Consider the following 19,798-nt stretch of genomic DNA (forward strand, 5'->3'; position numbering starts at 1 on the left):
AGTACTTGTTTAATTTATATAAAGAAAGCTGACAATTTATAATCTGGAATTATTTAAAATCAATATCTGGATTTCAATATATGAATAATGATAATATCAGATGCTGAGCATATTCAAATCAAAGACAATGACTTACTAAATTAATAGACCTGGAGTGGTATTTCATTAAACAAAAAACAGATAAAAAAACAAACAAAAAAAAAGTCTATGCTCACTAAAACCAATCAATCATACTATTTACTTCCCATGAGTTATAATTCACAATATTAAAGACTGTAACAGTTTAAAGAAATCTTATTTTTAAAAATTACGTACATTATTTGTCCTCCAATGGTTGATTTACCAGCATCTAACAAACATACAAAACAAAGATACTTTAAAGTCATTCCGTCTTAAGTATTAAAAAAAATAAAACATAAAAAAGAGAAAGTTAGGTCCATCAAACCCATTTCATGACAATATAGCATTGTTTTGTAGGACACGTTTTCTAGTAATTTGTCCTGTTTAGTTTGAAAATGTCTCAATGGAGTATCTACAACTTCTCTTGAAAGATTATTCCCCAATTTAAGATTTCATTGTCAGTACAATATATTCAGTCTGTATTTTTCCCATCACCATTAATAATTATTTTCCATCTTTCATACTTTCATCTTTCACTTTTTTTGATTGTCTAAAAACACTTAGAGTGGGACAGTGGCATATAAGTGTTTCTCTCAATTTCTGGTCAACTCCTCCATTTCTGTTGCTTCTCTCTGTATTCTCCAATTTGTTAATAGCATTTTGGTTGTGTAGCACCAATATTTCAGGTATGGTTTTACCAGAAATGGATTAAAAGAAAACATTTTCCTGCAAAGGATTTTTTTGTTTTTTTGCAGGAGAGGTTCTTGGGTAGTCTTCACCTAACCTACCAAACCAAGAAAAATGCCAAGGAGATCGTCACCTGAGGCCATAAGTATGGATATTATTTTGACCAAGAGAACACAGGTTTTCTATACCCTTTTCTTAGATGTTACTTCACTATTTAAAAAAAAAAAAAAAGCATTATTAGAACAAGATGGTAGCATCACCTCAAAGCAGGATGCACACTTTCATTTCCCTAGAAGGGAGCAAGATTAATTTCTGGCAAGGAACAAGAGCCCAGAAATTGCTCTACATATACAGCACCTGCTATTCAGTGGGCGAGAGAGAGGCCATCCATGATCATTCTAAAGAATGTCATAAAATTGAACAGCAGCAGCATTTTTGTAAAAGAAAGAAAACGGTATTTCAGATATCAACTTTTATATTACGTAGCATCAGAATATGATACTGAAAAAGCTATCAATGATCATTCATCTATGATGGGGTTATTCATGCAACTTAATTATTCTAGGCAAGTAAAGCCTCTGCCCCAAGGATTCAAATCTTCAGCCAAAATTGTACATAATAGCCTAGTTTATTAGATTCCAAAGAAATATTACTAATATTTGTCGTTAACCTTATTTAAAAATTATTCTGCCAATTCTAGTAACCTGTTAACCTAGAAAGGGAGCGTGAAAGTCACAATTTCAATTCATTAAAGGGCAGAGTTATACAATATCTCTCTCTTGTCCTGCAGTTGTTTATCTGTAACTTACCTACATGCCCAATGAATACTACATTTACATGTTCTTTTTTAGGAGCACCTGGTGGTGCTACTACAGATTTAGGTTTTGGTATTTCCTCCTCTTCCTCCATCATTTCCTGGGCACTCTCCTCAGTATGCCCTGCATCTCCTGACGGGCCACCTCCCAGCTCTGCTTCACATGTTTCTTCTTTGTGATCCCATGATTCTTCAGGGGACATTTCTGTCTCTCCATTTTCTACTAGAATGAAATGAAGTACATTCAAATAAATTATGAATGTAACTCAGAAAAGCTAGTCAATATTTTTACTCCAGCAATAACTAATTAATTTTTTTTTTTTAAAGTCAAGATGCAACTTTTCTGCTCCTCAGATATTCAGTTTATGGATGTCCTACTATGCAAAGCAGGTACTCTCTGCTTCGTTTGAAATGGATGTTACCACTAGCATTCAAGCAAGCTTGTCTGCTGACATCAGAAAATTATGACCCTCAGGGATTGAAGAGACTTCTATTTTAACAAAGCAGCATTTTTATGGGGAAAAAGAAAACCCAAACAGACTTAGAATAGCATAATGGTCAACTACAGACTAATATTTGTACTGAAAATTGCACTGAAGACTACCACAATTTTAGCAGGAAAAGGGAACGCTGCATACAAATTCAGGAAAAATATGCCATCTTTACACTCAACATGTTATGACTTGTTTCGCTTACTCAAAAGGCAGCATGCCATGGCATGAAATATTGAGACTATTTTATAATTTGAAGTAGTGACTGTATTGAAGAAGGGAAGTGGAGAAAATGCAGCATATTCTTATTCAGTGTTCAAATAATCCCACTACACCTGCCACCACAAAATTTACTGCAGTGGCATTTTAGTGTCCCATTAAGTCTCTTTTCTGATTCAGGCACACAGCAGTGATACTGAGAGTTTTGTACCAACCAAACTGCGAAGGCCCAATTAAGGCAGCCTCAATTTAGCTAACAATAAATCAACCCAAGTGATATTAGAAACTGTTAATGGCCATGTCTTACCAACAGGTTCTGAGACTTCCATACTAACAGCAACATTTGAACCTAAACAAAAAATTGAGGCATTATGTACATTTGCTTAATATGAAGTCAGCAATATCAAACAAACAACTTTGGAATACCACCATGAACACTTTAATACTGCAATTACTAAAAATATCTATTTTTCTTAATCACATTTATTGGTGCTACAACAGATTTTCAAACATGAAAGCCCAGTACCTTCACAAGATGTTGTTTGCTCCTCTTGAGAAGACTCTGCAGGTGCTCCTGAAACAAAAAAAATGTTTTAAAACAAGAATCAGATGTTACTAATTTCAAGATTATCCCATAAAGACCAGAGTGCTATCAAATTTATCAAGGCAACAAATAAAGCCATATCTAATAAAAATACTCCCTCCTCCCTGCAAGAGGACACTAAATACAACCTTCTAGTATGAAAGAATTCTACTAAAGCTAGTATATTGTATTTTAAGAACTATGTCACATATGACAGTTTCAGGGGGAAGTCCCCCTATGCCCCCTGCATCTAAAATAGTGGTTCTCAAACTATTGTACTGGTGACCCCTTTCACATAGCAAGCCTCTGAGTGTGACCCCCTTATAAATTAAAAATGCTTGTTTATATATTTAACACCATTATAAATGCTGGAGGCAAAGTGGGGTTTGGGGTGGAGGCTGACAGCTTGCAACCCCCCATGTAATAACCTCACGACCCCCTGAGGGGTCCTGACCCCCAGTTTGAGAACCCCTGATCGGAGAGGCTCCAAAGCAAACGTAGGGGAAGCAATTGCTGTACATGCACATTTTACTTCACCATTCTTTTTGTGTATTCTAGCTATTTTAGATATTTGGGTGTTTAATACATTGAAATGTAACTTCACTATCTGCAATGAAGTAATCTTTTGTTTGTGAGGTCTTTCTATTGTATAGAAAAGTTATTCATCTTGAAGAATTTCTACAGTGCCCATCACCACGCTATCTGGATGTTTAATAGCTTCACTGCAAGATCAAATAGGAAATTGAAATGAGGTAGGGAACAAGTGAGCCCTTGTTTAAGCAAAGATCTGCCATAAATTACCAAACATGGTAAGAAATAAAAACAAGTGACTGGTAAATTTTTAAGCCTAATAAATTATAAGATCCTCCCTAATATCAAAGCTTCTCTCTAATGTTTTTTACATATTGAAGAGTTGAACCATTTGTAATTGGACCAGATTAAGCATAATGATTTATTGCATCCACACATGTTGAACTGGTTTAAGATATTTTCCTTAATATTCACTTTGGCATCTTAAGCCATTTTAGTTACAATACTCTCTATCCTATAAAACTCAGTACAGTTCCAAGAAGAAATACGTTCTGGAAGATTTCACAGGGCCATCAGTGACCTGGAGTCAAGTTCAACCAAACATTTCTTGTACTGTTCCAACTGGTCTGCAGTAATGCAGTAAATTGGGTCACGTTGAGTTGTAACTAATTACACCTACTTAAATAGCTCATTCCAACCAGTTACTAGACCATTTGACTCTTTAGAACATTTTTATATGTGAGTACAAAGTGTTCTATAAGTGTTCTGGGGGATTTAATAAGTTTAATTTTTGGGTAAACCAGACTTCAATGGCCTCTGTGAAATGACATGAGCAACAGCATCTCCATCCACATTGTTCGTTTATGTTTGGCTAGTCCCTTACCAATCCCATATCCTTTACTTGGCTGTGTTGTCACCTCCCCTCCCTCCATACTTAGCATACAGCCCAGTCTCCTGTACTACTTTAGTTATCTGAGCTATATTCACAAAAGACCTGAAAATTGAAAAATTTTCTCAAAGCATCACAGAGAGCAATGAAGAGAAACTGGACCCTCAGCCATGTGTTCATTGCAGGCTGTCATAGACTGGAGCAGTGCAGGAGAATCTGGCAGAATACTAGGACTACAAGACTTGCAGGAAGGGTAGGGACATGGGTCATGCTGGTGCTGGGAGGGCCTAACAGGGCTGGTAGGCTCCCTAATTGGCTCTGTGTGGCTCCCAGAAGCGGCCGGCATGTCCGTGCAGCCCCTAGGTGGAGGCGTGATTGGGGGGCTCTGTGCACTGCCCCCGCCCTGAGCACCTGCTCCACAGCTCCCATTGGCCAGGAACCATAGCCAATGGGAGCTGTGGGGGCGGTGCCTGTAGGTGGCTGCAGTGCGCACGGGCGCCTGGCTGCACCTCCGCCTAGGAATATGTTGCTGCTTCCAGGGAACCCCCTAACCAGAGCCCTCACCCCCTCCTGCACCCCAACTCCCTGTCTTAGCCCTGAGCCCCCTCCCACACCTAAACTCCTGCTGCTGGGGTGGGAGAGGTTCAATGGCCCAAGATTGTCCCAACAGCGGTCAGTGCGGCTGACCCAGGGGCTGCCCAAGAGGCCCCCAGGCCAGTCACACTGGCCACTGCAGAAGTCCCAGAAGTCCTGGAAAGTCACGGAATCCGTGACTTCCATGACAGACTCACAGCCTTACTTATAGTACAATTCATCTGAATTGAGAATCAGAGTATTTTTTATAAAAGCGGTTAAGACTCCCATTTTACAGATGGGAATCCAAGAAACAAAAATTGCCTTATTCACCCAACACTGAACAGTAAGTGGCATAGCTGGAACTAGACTCTAAGTCCAACTCCAAACCCCTTTTTCTAGATTACATCACTTCCCAAATTTCAGCTGGCAACTTAATAATGCATTCTCTGTAGTCAAGGCTGAAAAATCATTTCCATTACAATTTCATTTGCACAGGCTTGTGATTTTTCAAGACATTCACCTTTAGGACTGAAGTTTTCCACATGGTCTCTTGCCTGCAAATGAAAAATCTATCCAATGTTTATTGTACTTTCACTTGCCTTGAAATAGAAACACTATGATAAGTAGATCAAAGAGGTGTGTTTGTTTTTCCTCTCTTATAAACCACATGCACAGCAGCACACATCATTTGAGCAAGTTGGTAATCGGACAGAACATTTTTCATAGAAAAAACACCAATTCATCTAAACCAAAATTGTTAGAGTGATACCCCAGAATAGCCAATATCCCAATGGTTAGGGCACTAACTTGGGATGTGGAAGACCCAGATTTAAAGTCCCTTCTCTGTCACATCAAAGATGAGCACCCTATTGGTTATTCTGATGACCTATTACCATGAGGCTATTGGTTATTCTGGGGCGGGTGTCTAATTTTTTCCTGCAACAAATTCAGAAGGTCTCTCCTTTCATCAGTATGCAGAACAGGAACATGTTTGAAATCTCAAAGTTTTGCAGGATAGGAAAAGCCATTTTCTGTTCAGTTTCTCCCATCCTAGCACTGGATCAAAAGTGAGCTTGCTGAAGCTCTGCACTACGGTTTCTAAACCCATAAGCACAATGGATTTGAGGAGAACAAGAAGAAAGCGACTCCTCCACAGAGAATTGAGATATTGGAAATGGGAAGTAGCACACAAAGAAGTATGGAATGTGGGTTGACCTAGTAGGAGCAGCACGGCTGCTATTATGAACTTCTATTAAGGTAATGTGACAAAGTCAGATCTGACAGCTATAAGAGAGTGGTAGAAGGCCTTAAAATGATGAAGGCCCTTTCCTCTCAGAGACACCTGAGTCAATTAAAGGCTAACAGTGACCTTTAAACACCCCTCTTCTGTTGAGATACAGGGATGAGAAAAACTACAACAGGGTTAGTGGCAGAATGGAGAAAAGGCGTCTCTTGCGAGGAAGGCTGCTATCCTCCCTGTAGGGGAAATAGCCGGCAACCAGAAACCAGCATAAGGCAAAACCCCGGAGAGTGGGCAGGGTATCTCCTTTTGTGTGTTGAGAGTTTTTGTTTTGCTTAAGAGAGCTACTTGTGTCTACCCTGAGGCTCACCTTGTAAATATTGAAAAAATAAATCAGAGAGAAGAATTAAAAACCTCTCGAGTAAGACTGATTCACTCCGGGCCCCCACTGTCTAAGGGAGAAACGCTTAGGTGGCAAAGGACATACCTTGCCACAGTTGTATCAGTCAAATTAGATATGAAAGTACCATATAATATGGCAACAGGGAAAGAGCTAGTGCTACTCTGAGCTGCATCCACAGAAGTATTTCACAGAGCTAGGTGGTGGATATATACATTCTAGTATGACTGCAGCTAGACAATCAGTTCTGGGCACCTCAGTACTAAGGAGAAGATGACAAACTGGAGGAACTATCTTGCAGTAAAAAACTGAAATATTTTAATATGTATAGCTCCACTAGAGCAGGAAAGGGATAACACAAACATCTGCAAATACATAAAAAAAAATGTGAACACCAGAAAAATTTAATATGGTAGAAGATATAATGAGGAATAAAGGAAGCTAAAAATGACCTACCCTACAAAGAAAAGAATTGGGTTTGTGCATATTGACTTTGCGATGTAAACACCTTTCAGAAAACAGCTCATTTTTTAGAAATGAACATTCTACCTACCCTGGAACATTATGGTACTAGGAGGTTGGTGCCAAACATATAGGAAAGCAATATCTGATTGAGGAGAAGAGTTTGACAGACTTTCACTATGTGCTCTGTGTAAAAATGAAGAGGTCTATTAAAGAATTTTTTTTCTTCAGGACAGACACCTAAAAGGTAACAGGTTAACTCAAGGAATTCATAATGGTCAATGTTACACTTTACAAAAAGACCCTGGAAAATGGCGTCTCCTCTGATGAGCTCCAAACAATTCCTAGGCCTAGCTAAGGCAGACTGTCTGAATGACTCAATGGGGGGTTAGGGTATGAAAAAAAGTTGAAAGCCTATACTGACCAACTTGGGAGATATGTTCAGGGCAGGTTAATTCAGCTAGTTAATTCAGGTTAATTCACTAAGTCCAGACTTCATCAGCTGGAGAGAAGGTCACAAGAACATAGCACCTCTGAAGGTAAAGTGACACAAAGGAGGTAATGGAGAAGGTCTTAAACGATATTTCTTGTATCTTGTGGTCTTCTGTTTTCTCCGACAATACTCTAGCAAATACCTATGGTCTCACATACTTCCTTAAGTTTTCCACAAGCCACATGAAGTATCTAGACAACATACTATTAAGGGTTTACACTTTTTACAAGAGTTTACTAAAGCAGTCTTTAGTAGATCATGTGTAACATCCGCTATCATATACAGCAGACCTAAGTGAACAATATGAAATTTTTATCCACACTTCTAAATTCTGCCTGAAAATTCCAGCTCTTCATTATTTGTGACAGTAATTCTGGTAAGAGTCTTTACAATAAAGGTGTCATCAGCTTACCAGGAAATCCAATTTTATCAGAATGTCAATCTTAATTCACACCAGGTGTTACAGAAGATCACAAAACACGGCAAAATTTTGCAATTACACATAGTTTAACGTAACAGAATTTGGTATTATGTATCATCTTTCACATTCCCCCCCCCCCATTCTCAAAGCACGTTACAGTAGGCATTAAACATTGGTATTATAGTGACTGTGGAACGTGGCAGCAATAGCTAAACAGACCGTACAGTCTTCCTAGATGTTCGAGATCTGGAACATTGTTCAAGATAGTTTAATCACCACTTGATCTTTCCAACAACAGACACGGGATCTTTAAGGGTGGACAATCAGAAAGGAAAGGATATAGTGTATTGCAGTCACCGTTTGCATTAGGTAAGAGTTCAGTTTCTAGAGCGAGCTGTGACTCTGCCGAAGAGTAAGTGTGCTCAGATTTAGCCTGTATAAAACTGCATTACAACAAAATGGATCATGCATCCTAGTGTTTTAAAGTGCTATTCTAGTGTCCCAAATAACTTTGCAAGAATGCACCATATGGCCTATATAATCCACATTATCCTACCATAGCTGACATAGATCAGTTGCTTATTATTTATATTCTATTTTGTGCTTCTATATATTTCTGTTGTACAATAGCCCCAAGACCTTGGAATACTGAAGGGAGAAGAGAGGTAGGGTTCTAAAAACAAGTTATGCTCCACTTTCTGAAGTACGAAATTATTTTGTTCTTGTGGAGAACGATGAGGGTAAGTCAGCAAGTTGACAGCATTAGCAGTTTAGAGTACTAGCAAGGTAAGTTTCAGAAAGCTGATTTGGATTGATATTTAAATTAAAATGAAGTTAGATTTTTATGTCCAGAAAAGATACAGCTTGTGGAGACGGGCGGGGGGGGGAGGGAGAAAGAGTGGCTAAAATATAGGAATACAATTGCTAGTAGAGTCAGTGTAAACTGGGATACAAGAAATAAATATAGCTGAAAACTGCTCAGTGACTGTTAATCTTCTAACTACAAAGTCAATTTTGTTCTTGACTATATTTCATGCTCCACCTCTTTTGAACTGCTCCTCTCTTTTATGAGGTGGTTCTGGAATTCCTATTCTTTCCCTTTATTTTATTTACATCTGCCACTTTAAATGCCCTGCATGATAGCAACCCTTCCTTTGATTCAGATGGGCTTGATGTGGTTCAATAAATAGCCCAAAACTTCCTCTTCAACAGATAGGGGGAAGGAATCAATTAATTTTTCACTTCATCCAATAAATGAGAGCCCAATTCCACAGTACTCCTATTTCCTTCTGGCCCAAAGAGCAAGAGACTGATTTTGGTCCTAAAGTTGATGTCACTAGACTACTGGTACAACTATCATACTTTTGTCCATCTCCTCTCTGTTTGCTTGAGTCATACTCATTTCTTATCCCCCTACCCCTTTCATGGCCTCTGTAGATTCTCATCCTACATCTGTGCAGCCTTTGCACAAAGCATATAACTGATGGAGAAAATCTGACCTGTTCTTGGTCACTTTCCCTCTGCTGCTCCAGCAGCAGCACAAACACCATAAACTTCTTCACAGCAATTCTTGAAACACTGGAGGATGAAGAAATGCAAGATGCCCATACTGACTATAAACCGAGTAACCTTAGAACTTCATCATTGCTCCATTCTTGTGATTTGAATATCTGATTTGTGTACCATATTTACACAATAACCATATGGTCTCAGCTGTTCTCATACAATTATTACAGATATTTACCCTTCCTTGAAAAAGGAAATTAAATTAACGATCTGACTTAAAAGTATAAAAGCAGGAGAATCACAGCCAACAGTAAAAATAGTAAGAGACTCAGTTAATATAAGCAGTATTATCTAGTTAAGGACAGTAAGCACAAGAGCTGTTCAAAATATTTCACATGAACAATATTTAAAATTATAGAGAAAGAAAAACATTTTCCAAGAGAGTTTCTGAAATTCACTTCAGGTGAATAAAGCAGTTTGTAAAAATATCACTTACACTTGGGCCCTAAATGATTTTTTGAAAGTCTTGCTCTCTACCTCAAAACTTCAGGTCTTGTCTTCCCTAGGAAAAGAAATGTGTTCTTTACGTGTGATAACAAATAGGAGGCAAAATCCCAATGAAAAAAATCAAGCAGTTGTTTTAATGTGAGTTGGCAAGTTGAGGTAAAAACCATAGGCTCCCCCACTCCCCCATTAACTTTTACCTGCCAACATGTGGGAAAACTACAAACTGCCTTGTCCTCACTAGGATTTTACCTCATGTTAGTTACCTTGCATTAACTAGTATGTGGCAAGACCCCCATTTCTTGTAGTGAAGTATCTTACCTGTTTCACTAAAACCTACATGTTACTACACAACTAGGCCTTATGAAAGCCTGTGGATCCTCAAAGAATACCCCATACACCCCCAGAGATCACTTCCCTTAAGATCAAAAATCAAGGCTCAATTGGTAGCACTCTTGCCTTTGAGACAGAAGATCAAGGAATCAAGCTCAGTATTAAGACAGTTCAGGGTTACAATTCCAACCTTCAAATAAAACATCTCATATCCCGGAGGGATTATGAGACAAATTTAACATTCCATGGCACTTAAAATAGAATCAAACTGAGTATCTTAACACTGACACTCACAAAGTTAGTTCTAATGTCCAAGCTATTACAAAGAATATAATATGATCTACATTTATTTGCCAATACTACATTGTCTGTACTTAACTCCTTGCTTTACACAGCTAACTGGGGTACCAGAGTATGGAGACACTGTCTAACTTCAAATTATATTCTAAGAATTACTAAAACTTGAGCAACTACATTTTGATGTAGGCATAAAGGCCTACTTAAAAACTTTTTGTCACAACATATCTATAAAGCAGCAAGAGATTATTGCAAACAAGTTAAACTCACTCTCTTTTAACCTAATATTGTTATAAGTAATAGGCAACATTAGAGAAAAAAACTCTTCATTTTAACTTCTTGTATTCGGCAAAACTTTGTTTACAGTGAGTTTCATTATTTTGCCCTGTAAGCTTCTTCTTTTGTTTGTATTGATATTTAAACACAACAAACTGGGGAGAAAAAACAAAAAAACAAAAAAAACCAACTTAAAACCAGGAAAATGAAAATGTAAAACCCCAAATGTGCAAGGGAGATTAGGGACGTACCCAAAACCACTTCTGACTTTGTTTTTTAAAACTGAACTTCAAGTTGACAGAGTCCCATTAAGTATCCAAGTTTGAAAATGCTCGCCTAATGTCAATCAACATAGACTTGGACTTGCTGCTATCTAGATGAAGTCAGGTTATCACCTGATTCAAGATTCCATTTTGTGCTAATTTAACATATTTATACTCTGCACAAAGAGATGAACTGTTCACAAGTTATATGATACAGATTTGCCTCCATGTGACCAATCAATAAGACCTCAGTGATGCTGAAAACATGTACATGAAGTACATTAAAGTTCGTGGAATCAATTCTGTCTGTGAAAGGCAGCTAATATGTGAATATTATAAATATACACATTAATGAACTGTATATAAACTAAGCCACTATATAATTTTGATCTGAGTACTGAACTGTTGGCCTCGGGCAAACTCATAATTTGTCTAAAATGCAGAGGTGTTAATCTGCAAAGGTGCAGAGTGGGAGCTAAATTGAACAAAGACTGGTGGTCACTATGCATATGATTTTGGAAAGATGTTTAAAGAGCAGATGGCCTAATGTTCACATAAGTTATACAAAGCTCGAGAAAACAAGACACGTGCCAGACTAAACTATTTTTGAGAAAGTGATACAACACATAATTTACCACCTTATTTCCAAAATGGTGGGCTTTGACAGAAGACAAAACACGTTATTCAATGTCTAGTTGAGAGCAGGTCATGGGTGACCTAAGGGCTAGCTGGCTGAGGGAGGGCAACCCACACAAGACAATTAGTGTTGACAGGTTAGGGAAACCAGAAAGATGGAAGTTCCCTTGACAGAGAAGAGATGTTTCAGAGTAGCAGCCGTGTTGGTCTGTATTCGCAAAAAGGAGTACTTGTGGCACCTTAGAGACTAACCAATTTATTTCAGCATAAGCTTTCGTGAGCGAGCTCATGAAAGCTTATGCTGAAATAAATTGGTTAGTCTCTAAGGTGCCACAAGTACTCCTTTTCTTTTTGAGAGAAAAGAGTTTATTTAGTGTTTGAAACTGAAGGTCTCCAGCTGCTCCTAGATAACCATCTCCAAAGAGTGCTGAAATGACAGCAAAGGTATGTAGAGAACCAACCCACTTAAAGGGTGTTTGACCTTTGACCCCGTGGTCTGCAAAACAGTACTGTTTAACCTATTTGTTGAGTCCTTGCTAAACACATTCAGAAATTTGCTTGAAGCAACCAAAAGCCATTGAAAGAAATGTTAGTGCCACTAAAAGTAACTCAACATCTTGGCTTGCTCTACAACTTTTGCCCTCCAGTTTTTGTTCTCATCACCTTTGTATGTAAAATTCTTCTAAATTTTACATACCACAACCACAGCAATCTCTAAAAGCCATTTTAAATGGAGTCAAAAATACAATACACACACAACAAACATCATGACTACACCGACTAGGTTTTATAGAGTACTATAATAAAAAAAAATTACTCAAGACAAGAGTCTAACTCACTTCTGTTCTCTAGTTTCAAAATAGATGACTTTTGTTTCCATACCCATTTGTCTGATAAGATTGCCAAATGACAGTTTTCACCCTAAGGAACACATCCTAGATCAGTGGTTTTCAACCTTTTTTAGTTTGCAGACCCCTAAAAAAAAATTCAAATGGAGGTACGGACACCTCTGAAAAACAGACAGTCTGCGGACCCACATTGAAAACCACTGTCCTAGATAAAGCATTTTCTTTTAACTGCTTCCTCACTCCTTAAAGCATAAACATCTCAAATCCTCTAAAGATACAAAAGTAAGGAACAAAGCATGAGCCCAGAAAATCACTTTTATATGTATTTAGGAAAAGCAATAAAGCATGATGAGAATTAAATATATGCTATAGAATGGTGAGATTAGAAATAGTGATTACTTGTGGACAGAATTGTTCTGACGCCCATACACCATAAACTGTAGTTTTAAGATGTACTTTCAGCTCAAATTAATTTAGTTCAGCTTAACACTTTAGAGATGGCTACATAAAATAAGTTTTCCCAAAAGCAAAGCTTGTCTATAATATACTTGACCATTTAGTGGAAGATAGCGTAGGATGGCATTCAATCATACATGAAAACGGAGAAAGGTTCTCAGTTAAAATTCCAGGTGGAACCTCATGAACTATGACTTTGGGTAAGTCAACCTTCTTATACCTTACTCAAACTATTAGTTGAACTGGATAAAACCAAGACCTCATGAAAAGCTAGATATTGCATTTGGAATAATTCTTAAAGGAGAAAAATGACAGTTTGGCCAAAGAAACTAAGTAAAATGACATTTTATGTATAATCTGAAGGTGATTTTGCTTCCAAAGTCAGGCATGGTATTGTATTTATGACAAACAAAAATTCTAGTCACATTAAAAGTAACAAAGGAAAGTGAGGAAATAAAAAATTATAGGGAGACACTCTTCTTAGCAGACTCAGTTGCAAACAGCAGAAAATCACATACAAAACAAAGGCATAACAGAGTGCAAGTATGCCACTAAAACCAGAATTTTTCCTGGATTAAAAAAAAAGACAATTTTTAGAATTGGCTTTCCTAAATATCTTCTGTGAAAGATGATTAAACACTCAAATGGCTATTTAATCAAAAACTACCATTCTACTCTATTAAATACATTTTAAAAATAAGTAAATTTATTATTTATGAAAGGAACCAATAATCCTAACACATTGAAACATGGTTATTTAACCAATTATATCCCACCACCTTAATTAGTTTACACCCAGCAAAAATTAATTATACAGCAGACTGAAATAATCACAGAACCAGACAGAGATTATACAGACAAACAATAGGGAAATGGGGACTTCAGTAATAGAACACCACAGAAATGAGGATTTCACATCCCAACTATTGATAAGTGAGTTCTTGCCAGACAGGATGCTATCAAACTAAGTTTCCTTTTACATCTTCTAGGCACTTCCCTTTCTCTGGAGGCGATAGGTATTATCAGGACAGGACTGTATTCCTAACAGCCCAATAGGATCTTATTTCAATGTGACTAGTTTGGAATGTGAGGATGTGACCAGTGTAGTGTGGTCAGTTCTGTGCAATTTTCTCATTTCAGTTCTGCTAATGTACCTTGTTCCTGACCTGCACCATCCTTTTGAGTCGGACTCTCCTCCTGAAGAGACTGAATATGTTGTGGTTTTATGAAGGAGTGTTACAAGAACCTAAATTTTAGGCCACTTAACTCATTTTAATTGACATCTAAACAGTGATGAGCTGCCAAAATCTTAACTGGTTCCCTCCTCACCCCACGAGGGGGTCACTGCCCACCCCACCCCCTGGGACTCCTGCCCCATCCAACCCCCCGCGTTCCTTGATTCCTCCAGCCCCCCCCCCAGGACCCCTACCCCATCCACCCCCCTCTCTGTCTGCCCCCAGAACCGGGCAGGAGGGTCTTGTGGGCCACAATAGTGGGTGCCCACCCCACCCCTAAGAGCCAGAGGGACCTCCCAGGGGGCAAGGTGGGGAGTCCCAGCAGTGCTTACCTGGGGCAGCTCCCAGGAAACATCCAGCAGGTCCCTCTGGCTCCTAGGGGCGGGGGAGCAGCCGCTCCCCCCACTGATCACATCAAAAGTGGCGCCTTAGGCACCGACTCCGTGGGTGCTCTGGGGCTGGAGCACCCCCAGGGAAAATTTGATGGGTGCAGAGCACCCACCGGCAGCTCCCCGTCCCACGCCCGACCCCAGCTCACCTCACCTCCACCTCCGCCTCCTCCCCTGAACGCGCCGCCCTGCTCTGCTCCCCCCCCCACCCCCCTGCGAATCAGCTGTTTGATGGGAAGCCTGGGAGGGCTGAGAAGCAGGCGGTGGCTTCACACTCTGGCCAAGGGGGGTGGAGGTGAGCTAAGGTGAGGAGTGGTCCCCCTGCGTGCGCCCCCTCCCCCAGCGTGGGCGGCCCTCCTCACGCCCCCTCGCTCCAGAGAAGCGGAGCGAGGCAGTGCATTCAGGGGAAGAGGCGGAGCGGAGGTGAGCTGGGGGTGGGGTGGGGAGCTGCCGGAGGGTACTCTGCACCCACCAAATTTTCCCCTTGGTTGTTCCAGCCCTGGAACACCCATGGAGTCAGCGCCTAAGGGGCCACTTTTGGCCAGCTAAATTTAGAAGCCCTTTTGGAACTGGTTGTCCCTCGTGGGGAATTTTAAATTTAACAACCCGTTCCAGTGAACCGGTGGGAACCGGCTCCAGCTCACCACTGCATCTAACCCTTTAATTTTCTCTCTAAAAGCCTGGCACAATAACCATTAATACCCCTCCAGAACATCACACTTAGATTGTAAGCTCTGTGCAGCAGAGATCATCTTTTTATTCTGTGTTTGCACTGTGCCCACCACAATGTGGTCCTAGCCCACCAGTAGGGCTTTAACATTTTACTGAAATGCAAATAATAAATAATAATACAGATAAAAAACGTGAGTAAAATTGTTCCACAAGCTGGCAGAGGCTGACTGCTGCAGAACATGTAAGTGCCTGAGGAAATGGGAAAAGCCAGAAGGTGTTGCTCAAACAACCTATTCAGCACCATTTGCTAATAATGAGCTGTACTGACCGATTTCCAGGGCAAACTCCACCTCCTGGCCAGAAGTGTCACAGATGTTCATGTAAATAGGAGACCGCAACTTAATGGGGTAAAATAGAACCACACAAGAACCATCTTGGTTCCACCAATATCTTGGTCATCAATTACTTAATGTGACTAGGTACTCCCAAGCTCAAAGGTCACAGCAATGATGGCCAGTTCAAGGAATGAGATAAGAAGATATTGTTTGGAACTGCAAAATCCTCAGAATGAAAGAAGGTTGCTCCAAGATAGACAAAAGTGCTTTTAATAGACAATGGCCTAATATTATGAGAACCCAAGTAAATATTGAGTAAGGTATCAATGTAAACCTTTGAAACATTGAGAAGGTATGACTATTATACAAACTAGGAACTTCAAATCAGCCAAAGATGGTATTGCTACATAGGAAGTGTATTCAGCATCTGGAAAGAAAGGAGTGAAAACTGTCCACTCTGAAAGACTAAGGTCACGTACTGTGGCTCTACAGCTGCATAGTTGCAGCTATGTCCCTGTAGCGCCATAGTACAGATGATTCCTACATGGACAGAAGAGGGTTTTTCCATCAATGTAGGTAATCCACTTCCCCAACCTAGCCATATCCACACTGGGTGGTAGGTCAACTTAACTACAGCACTGAGTGGTGTAAATTTTTCACACCCTTGAGCAACATAGCTAGGTCAATCTAAATTTTAAGTGTTAACCACATCTCGGAAGCCATACTGATTGGCTTTCCGTTAAGTCTCCTCTAGTCTCTATCTGGAAATATGGAAGCTCAGTAAAGGGGCAGCATACAGTATAGGAAATGAGGGAGGAGGCTAGGTGAGGGGAAGTATTATCAAGCCTACCAAAAAAAAAAAAAAAAAAAAGCTACACCACACCTACCAAGGAACTGCCAGCCTCATAAAAAGAACTGGAGAAAAATAAGTTACTGCACATGCCATTATTCAAATATTGGTAACAGTATTTCTAACACAACCAGGAGTTCTTGTTCATAGTACAGAACAAAGCTCTGATGGTTCTCTTTTAGGAGAAGATGATGTAAGTAAACTTTTTCATATTGTTTAAATTTAAAAGATTCAGATGGATTATGTACAAGACGTAAAAATATTTGTTTAATTATTTTAAAATGTGAATTCCAAGTTTCATATTAGAGTGAACTTCAAAGATTTTTTCAAAGGTTCATAATACAAATTCTGATACAACTTCAACTATTTGCAGCACCTTTACAATTTACATTTACCTATGAACATTAAAGTGCATGGATTCTTTGAATAGGAATCGAGGAGTCTGTCCAAAGCTTATCCAAAGAATATTTTAAATGGTATCGTACAAGGTCATGCCTATTGTCAGCTGCCCACATCATACATGTCCTGAAATTTACAATATCAGAAAGTATTCGGTATAAAACTAAGTCAGACTTAATGAACATAGAGCTTTACACTTAATTGTTTAACAGAAGGATATTAGTTTTTAATATTGATATTGAATATTTTACACACTTTTCTACAAACCAATTGGTTAGTGATTTCAATCATCATCATCATCAAATATTAAGGCAACTATGATATTCATTTAGATACTAAGTCAGCATGCATATTTAATAACTCATGATCTCTTGCTGGCTATGGCTAATTAAACACTATATAACAAATTGGTGACTATGAATTACTGCAACCCTGATATCTGAAATAGAGGGCTGTCTCACATGTTAATATCAATAAAGGAAGATTTCAAAAATAGATAGTGAGATTTTAAATGTCATATTCAAATAAGTTTCAAAATCCTAAATCACAAGAGTGACCCTGTAATCTATGAATAAGAATTTATGAATGACAAGCTGCTGTAAAATTAATCCACATTTTTGACATTTGGAAGGCAACTCCTTCAATTTGGAACAGGTATTAATAAGAAGCTGTTGTTTAATTTCACCCCATTAATCCCATGCATATGCTATTTGCAACATACCGTGAAATCCTTTGAAATGACAGGCAATATAGAAATTCAAGATATTAAGGTAGAGCACTGCCAGAGAGCCCCACTCCCCAAACACCTCACCAAATGTGTCGCACTGGAAAGATTATTAAATGCTTAAAATGATCCTCTTCATAAAGGCATAAATGATCTCCCTGAAACTGTTGGTGGCAGATACAGGGCCAATCTCCAAGCCATGTCATGTCTACTATGACCCAGACCTGTGACTTATCTCCCTTTTCTACACTCAGTTTCCCCTCCCCTTCAATCCACTCCAATCTGTCAAAAGTATATTGACCTCTAAGGCGCTTTTTGACCCGTCAGGATGAAAAGCAAGATAAAAAAGTAATATAGAGGGGGGTTGGGATATAGATAGTATATGAAACACGATACTAATTAAAACTGAATTACCCCATTTTGCATCTCTGCTTCTTGACAATAAGGATATCTTTACTGTGCACCCTTGTTCAGATTCCTAAATTGTACCCTATTGTCTCCTTCCTAAAACCGCTCAGCACATTGCTCCAGTAGCTAAACTGTGCCACGAAGTGCCCTTCTGCCCAGCTCCACTATAACTCCACCCACTATAACTCTGTGGCTGTATCCTGAGTCACAAAAAAACATTTCTATGCTGTCCTAAGGCTCCTCTGGCTAGATTTTGCAAGTGATCCTCAGCCCCTCTTCCTCGCCACACACACTAAGGTTATGCTCAAGTTCCTCATGTACCACCAACCTCTCTGATGTCCTTTTCTCCATCTACAAAGTTCATTTTCAAAGCTCCCCTCCCGATTCCAAACCCAAATTCTCCTCCCAGACTCCAATCCCTTACTCCTAAATTTCCCCTCAGCAGCCTCACAGTCCATTTCCCTCCCACAGGCCCAACGAGTATTAGCCCCCAGGTCTCTCCAACACAACCGCCCTACATGTTGTCCTCACACCCAGTATGGCCACCAGCAACACCCACACATCCCACTTCCAGTGATGCCTCCCAGGCGCTCCCCTTCCCTCCTGGAAATGTTATTATGCCCAAGCCCCACCATCAATCTTTTCCTCCAGGCTCCACAGCCAAGTGTTACTCCCCAAGGCTTCGGCTTCCACACCCCTCCTCCAACGAGATCCCCCAATATCCCCTCCAAGCCTTGTTCCCCCCTTCCCCAGCCCCTCCTACCTGAATGTGCCAGGGCCCTACTCACCACCAGGCCCTCCCCCCGCGTTCCCTCATTTCCTCTTCGGCCCCGGGGCTGCGTTTACATACCCCCATCCGGCGCACGTGCCCCGCCCACTGCCCCCTTCCCCGCAACGTGGCCCCGGCGGCGGTTACCGTGGGGCGGAGGCGGCGGCAGGCCAGGTGGGGGGGAGGGCGGCGGTAGTCCAGGCGCCGCCCCGCCTCTCAGGAAGGACGGCACGAACTCGGCAGCGTGGACATTGGGCACGAAGGGCTTGGCGTTCACGTTGAGCTGGCGGCTGAAAGCCGCATCAAGGAGGAGCTCCTGCTGCTCGGCCTGGGCCTCTGCGGCCGGCGGGGCAGACCCAGGGTCGGCGCCGCTGCCCGACTCGATGTCCGCCTGGTCCCAGCAGTCGGGAGCCGAATCGCTGCTACTCCCGCTGCCGTTCCCGTTCGCCTCCATTTTGTGGCTGCCCCACAAACCTCTGCGGCTCCGAAGCCGTACGGGAGAAGGCGGCGGCGGCGGCGGCAGCACCGACTCAGCACTCCCTCACTCCAGCGACTCCGCGTGTGCCCCACCGCCCTGCGCAGTGTGACCTGCCGGAGTTCCCGTGCCTCCTCCCGACAGAATCATTCGCCGCCATCTTGGTAGTTATTTCTTCCCTGGTTCCCTTTGCATAACATGAGTGTGCTGAGGTGTAGGGACTACGATTCCCATTAGGCTTTGCGCGCACATATTTGTCTTCCCCCTGGGAGAGACGGGAAATGTAGTTCTCTTGGCCTGCTGGGTCACATTTCCCGGCGGGCTTTACGCACTAGTCTCTCGATTTTGCTCCTCTTCCCCTCCCTCCTGCCACAGAGAGACGGGAAATGTAGTTCGCGGGAGCGATGCTTGAAGGAGAACACCAAATCCCCGCAGGCACTGCGTGTGAATTTGCTTTCTTCAACTTTTTTTTGCCACCGCATAGAGGGATGGGAAAT

The 19,798-nt window shown here is 40.7% G+C and overlaps 1 protein-coding gene across 2 annotated transcripts in view; it reads right to left on the reverse strand.

The window, feature by feature from the left end:
• The window catches only part of GSPT1 (G1 to S phase transition 1), a 40,937-nt gene extending 21,492 nt beyond the window's left edge, over positions 1–19,445 (reverse strand). Inside the window, exons 1-5 of one of the 2 annotated variants that reach the window (XM_077827762.1) lie at positions 18,974–19,445; positions 2,858–2,905; positions 2,639–2,680; positions 1,617–1,841; positions 316–349 (exon numbers count right to left, since the gene is read on the reverse strand). In XM_077827762.1, the coding sequence (XP_077683888.1) occupies positions 316–349; positions 1,617–1,841; positions 2,639–2,680; positions 2,858–2,905; positions 18,974–19,280 (656 nt within the window). In that variant the 5' untranslated portion in view covers positions 19,281–19,445. Of the gene's footprint in view, positions 1–315; positions 350–1,616; positions 1,845–2,638; positions 2,681–2,857; positions 2,906–18,973 lie in introns of both variants that reach the window. The other variant, XM_077827761.1, reaches the window with a different exon arrangement.
• Positions 19,446–19,798: the final 353 nt, after the last annotated feature.

Source organism: Eretmochelys imbricata, chromosome 10 (genome assembly GCF_965152235.1).
Source record: "Eretmochelys imbricata isolate rEreImb1 chromosome 10, rEreImb1.hap1, whole genome shotgun sequence".
In the NCBI taxonomy this organism is placed as follows: domain Eukaryota; kingdom Metazoa; phylum Chordata; order Testudines; family Cheloniidae; genus Eretmochelys; species Eretmochelys imbricata.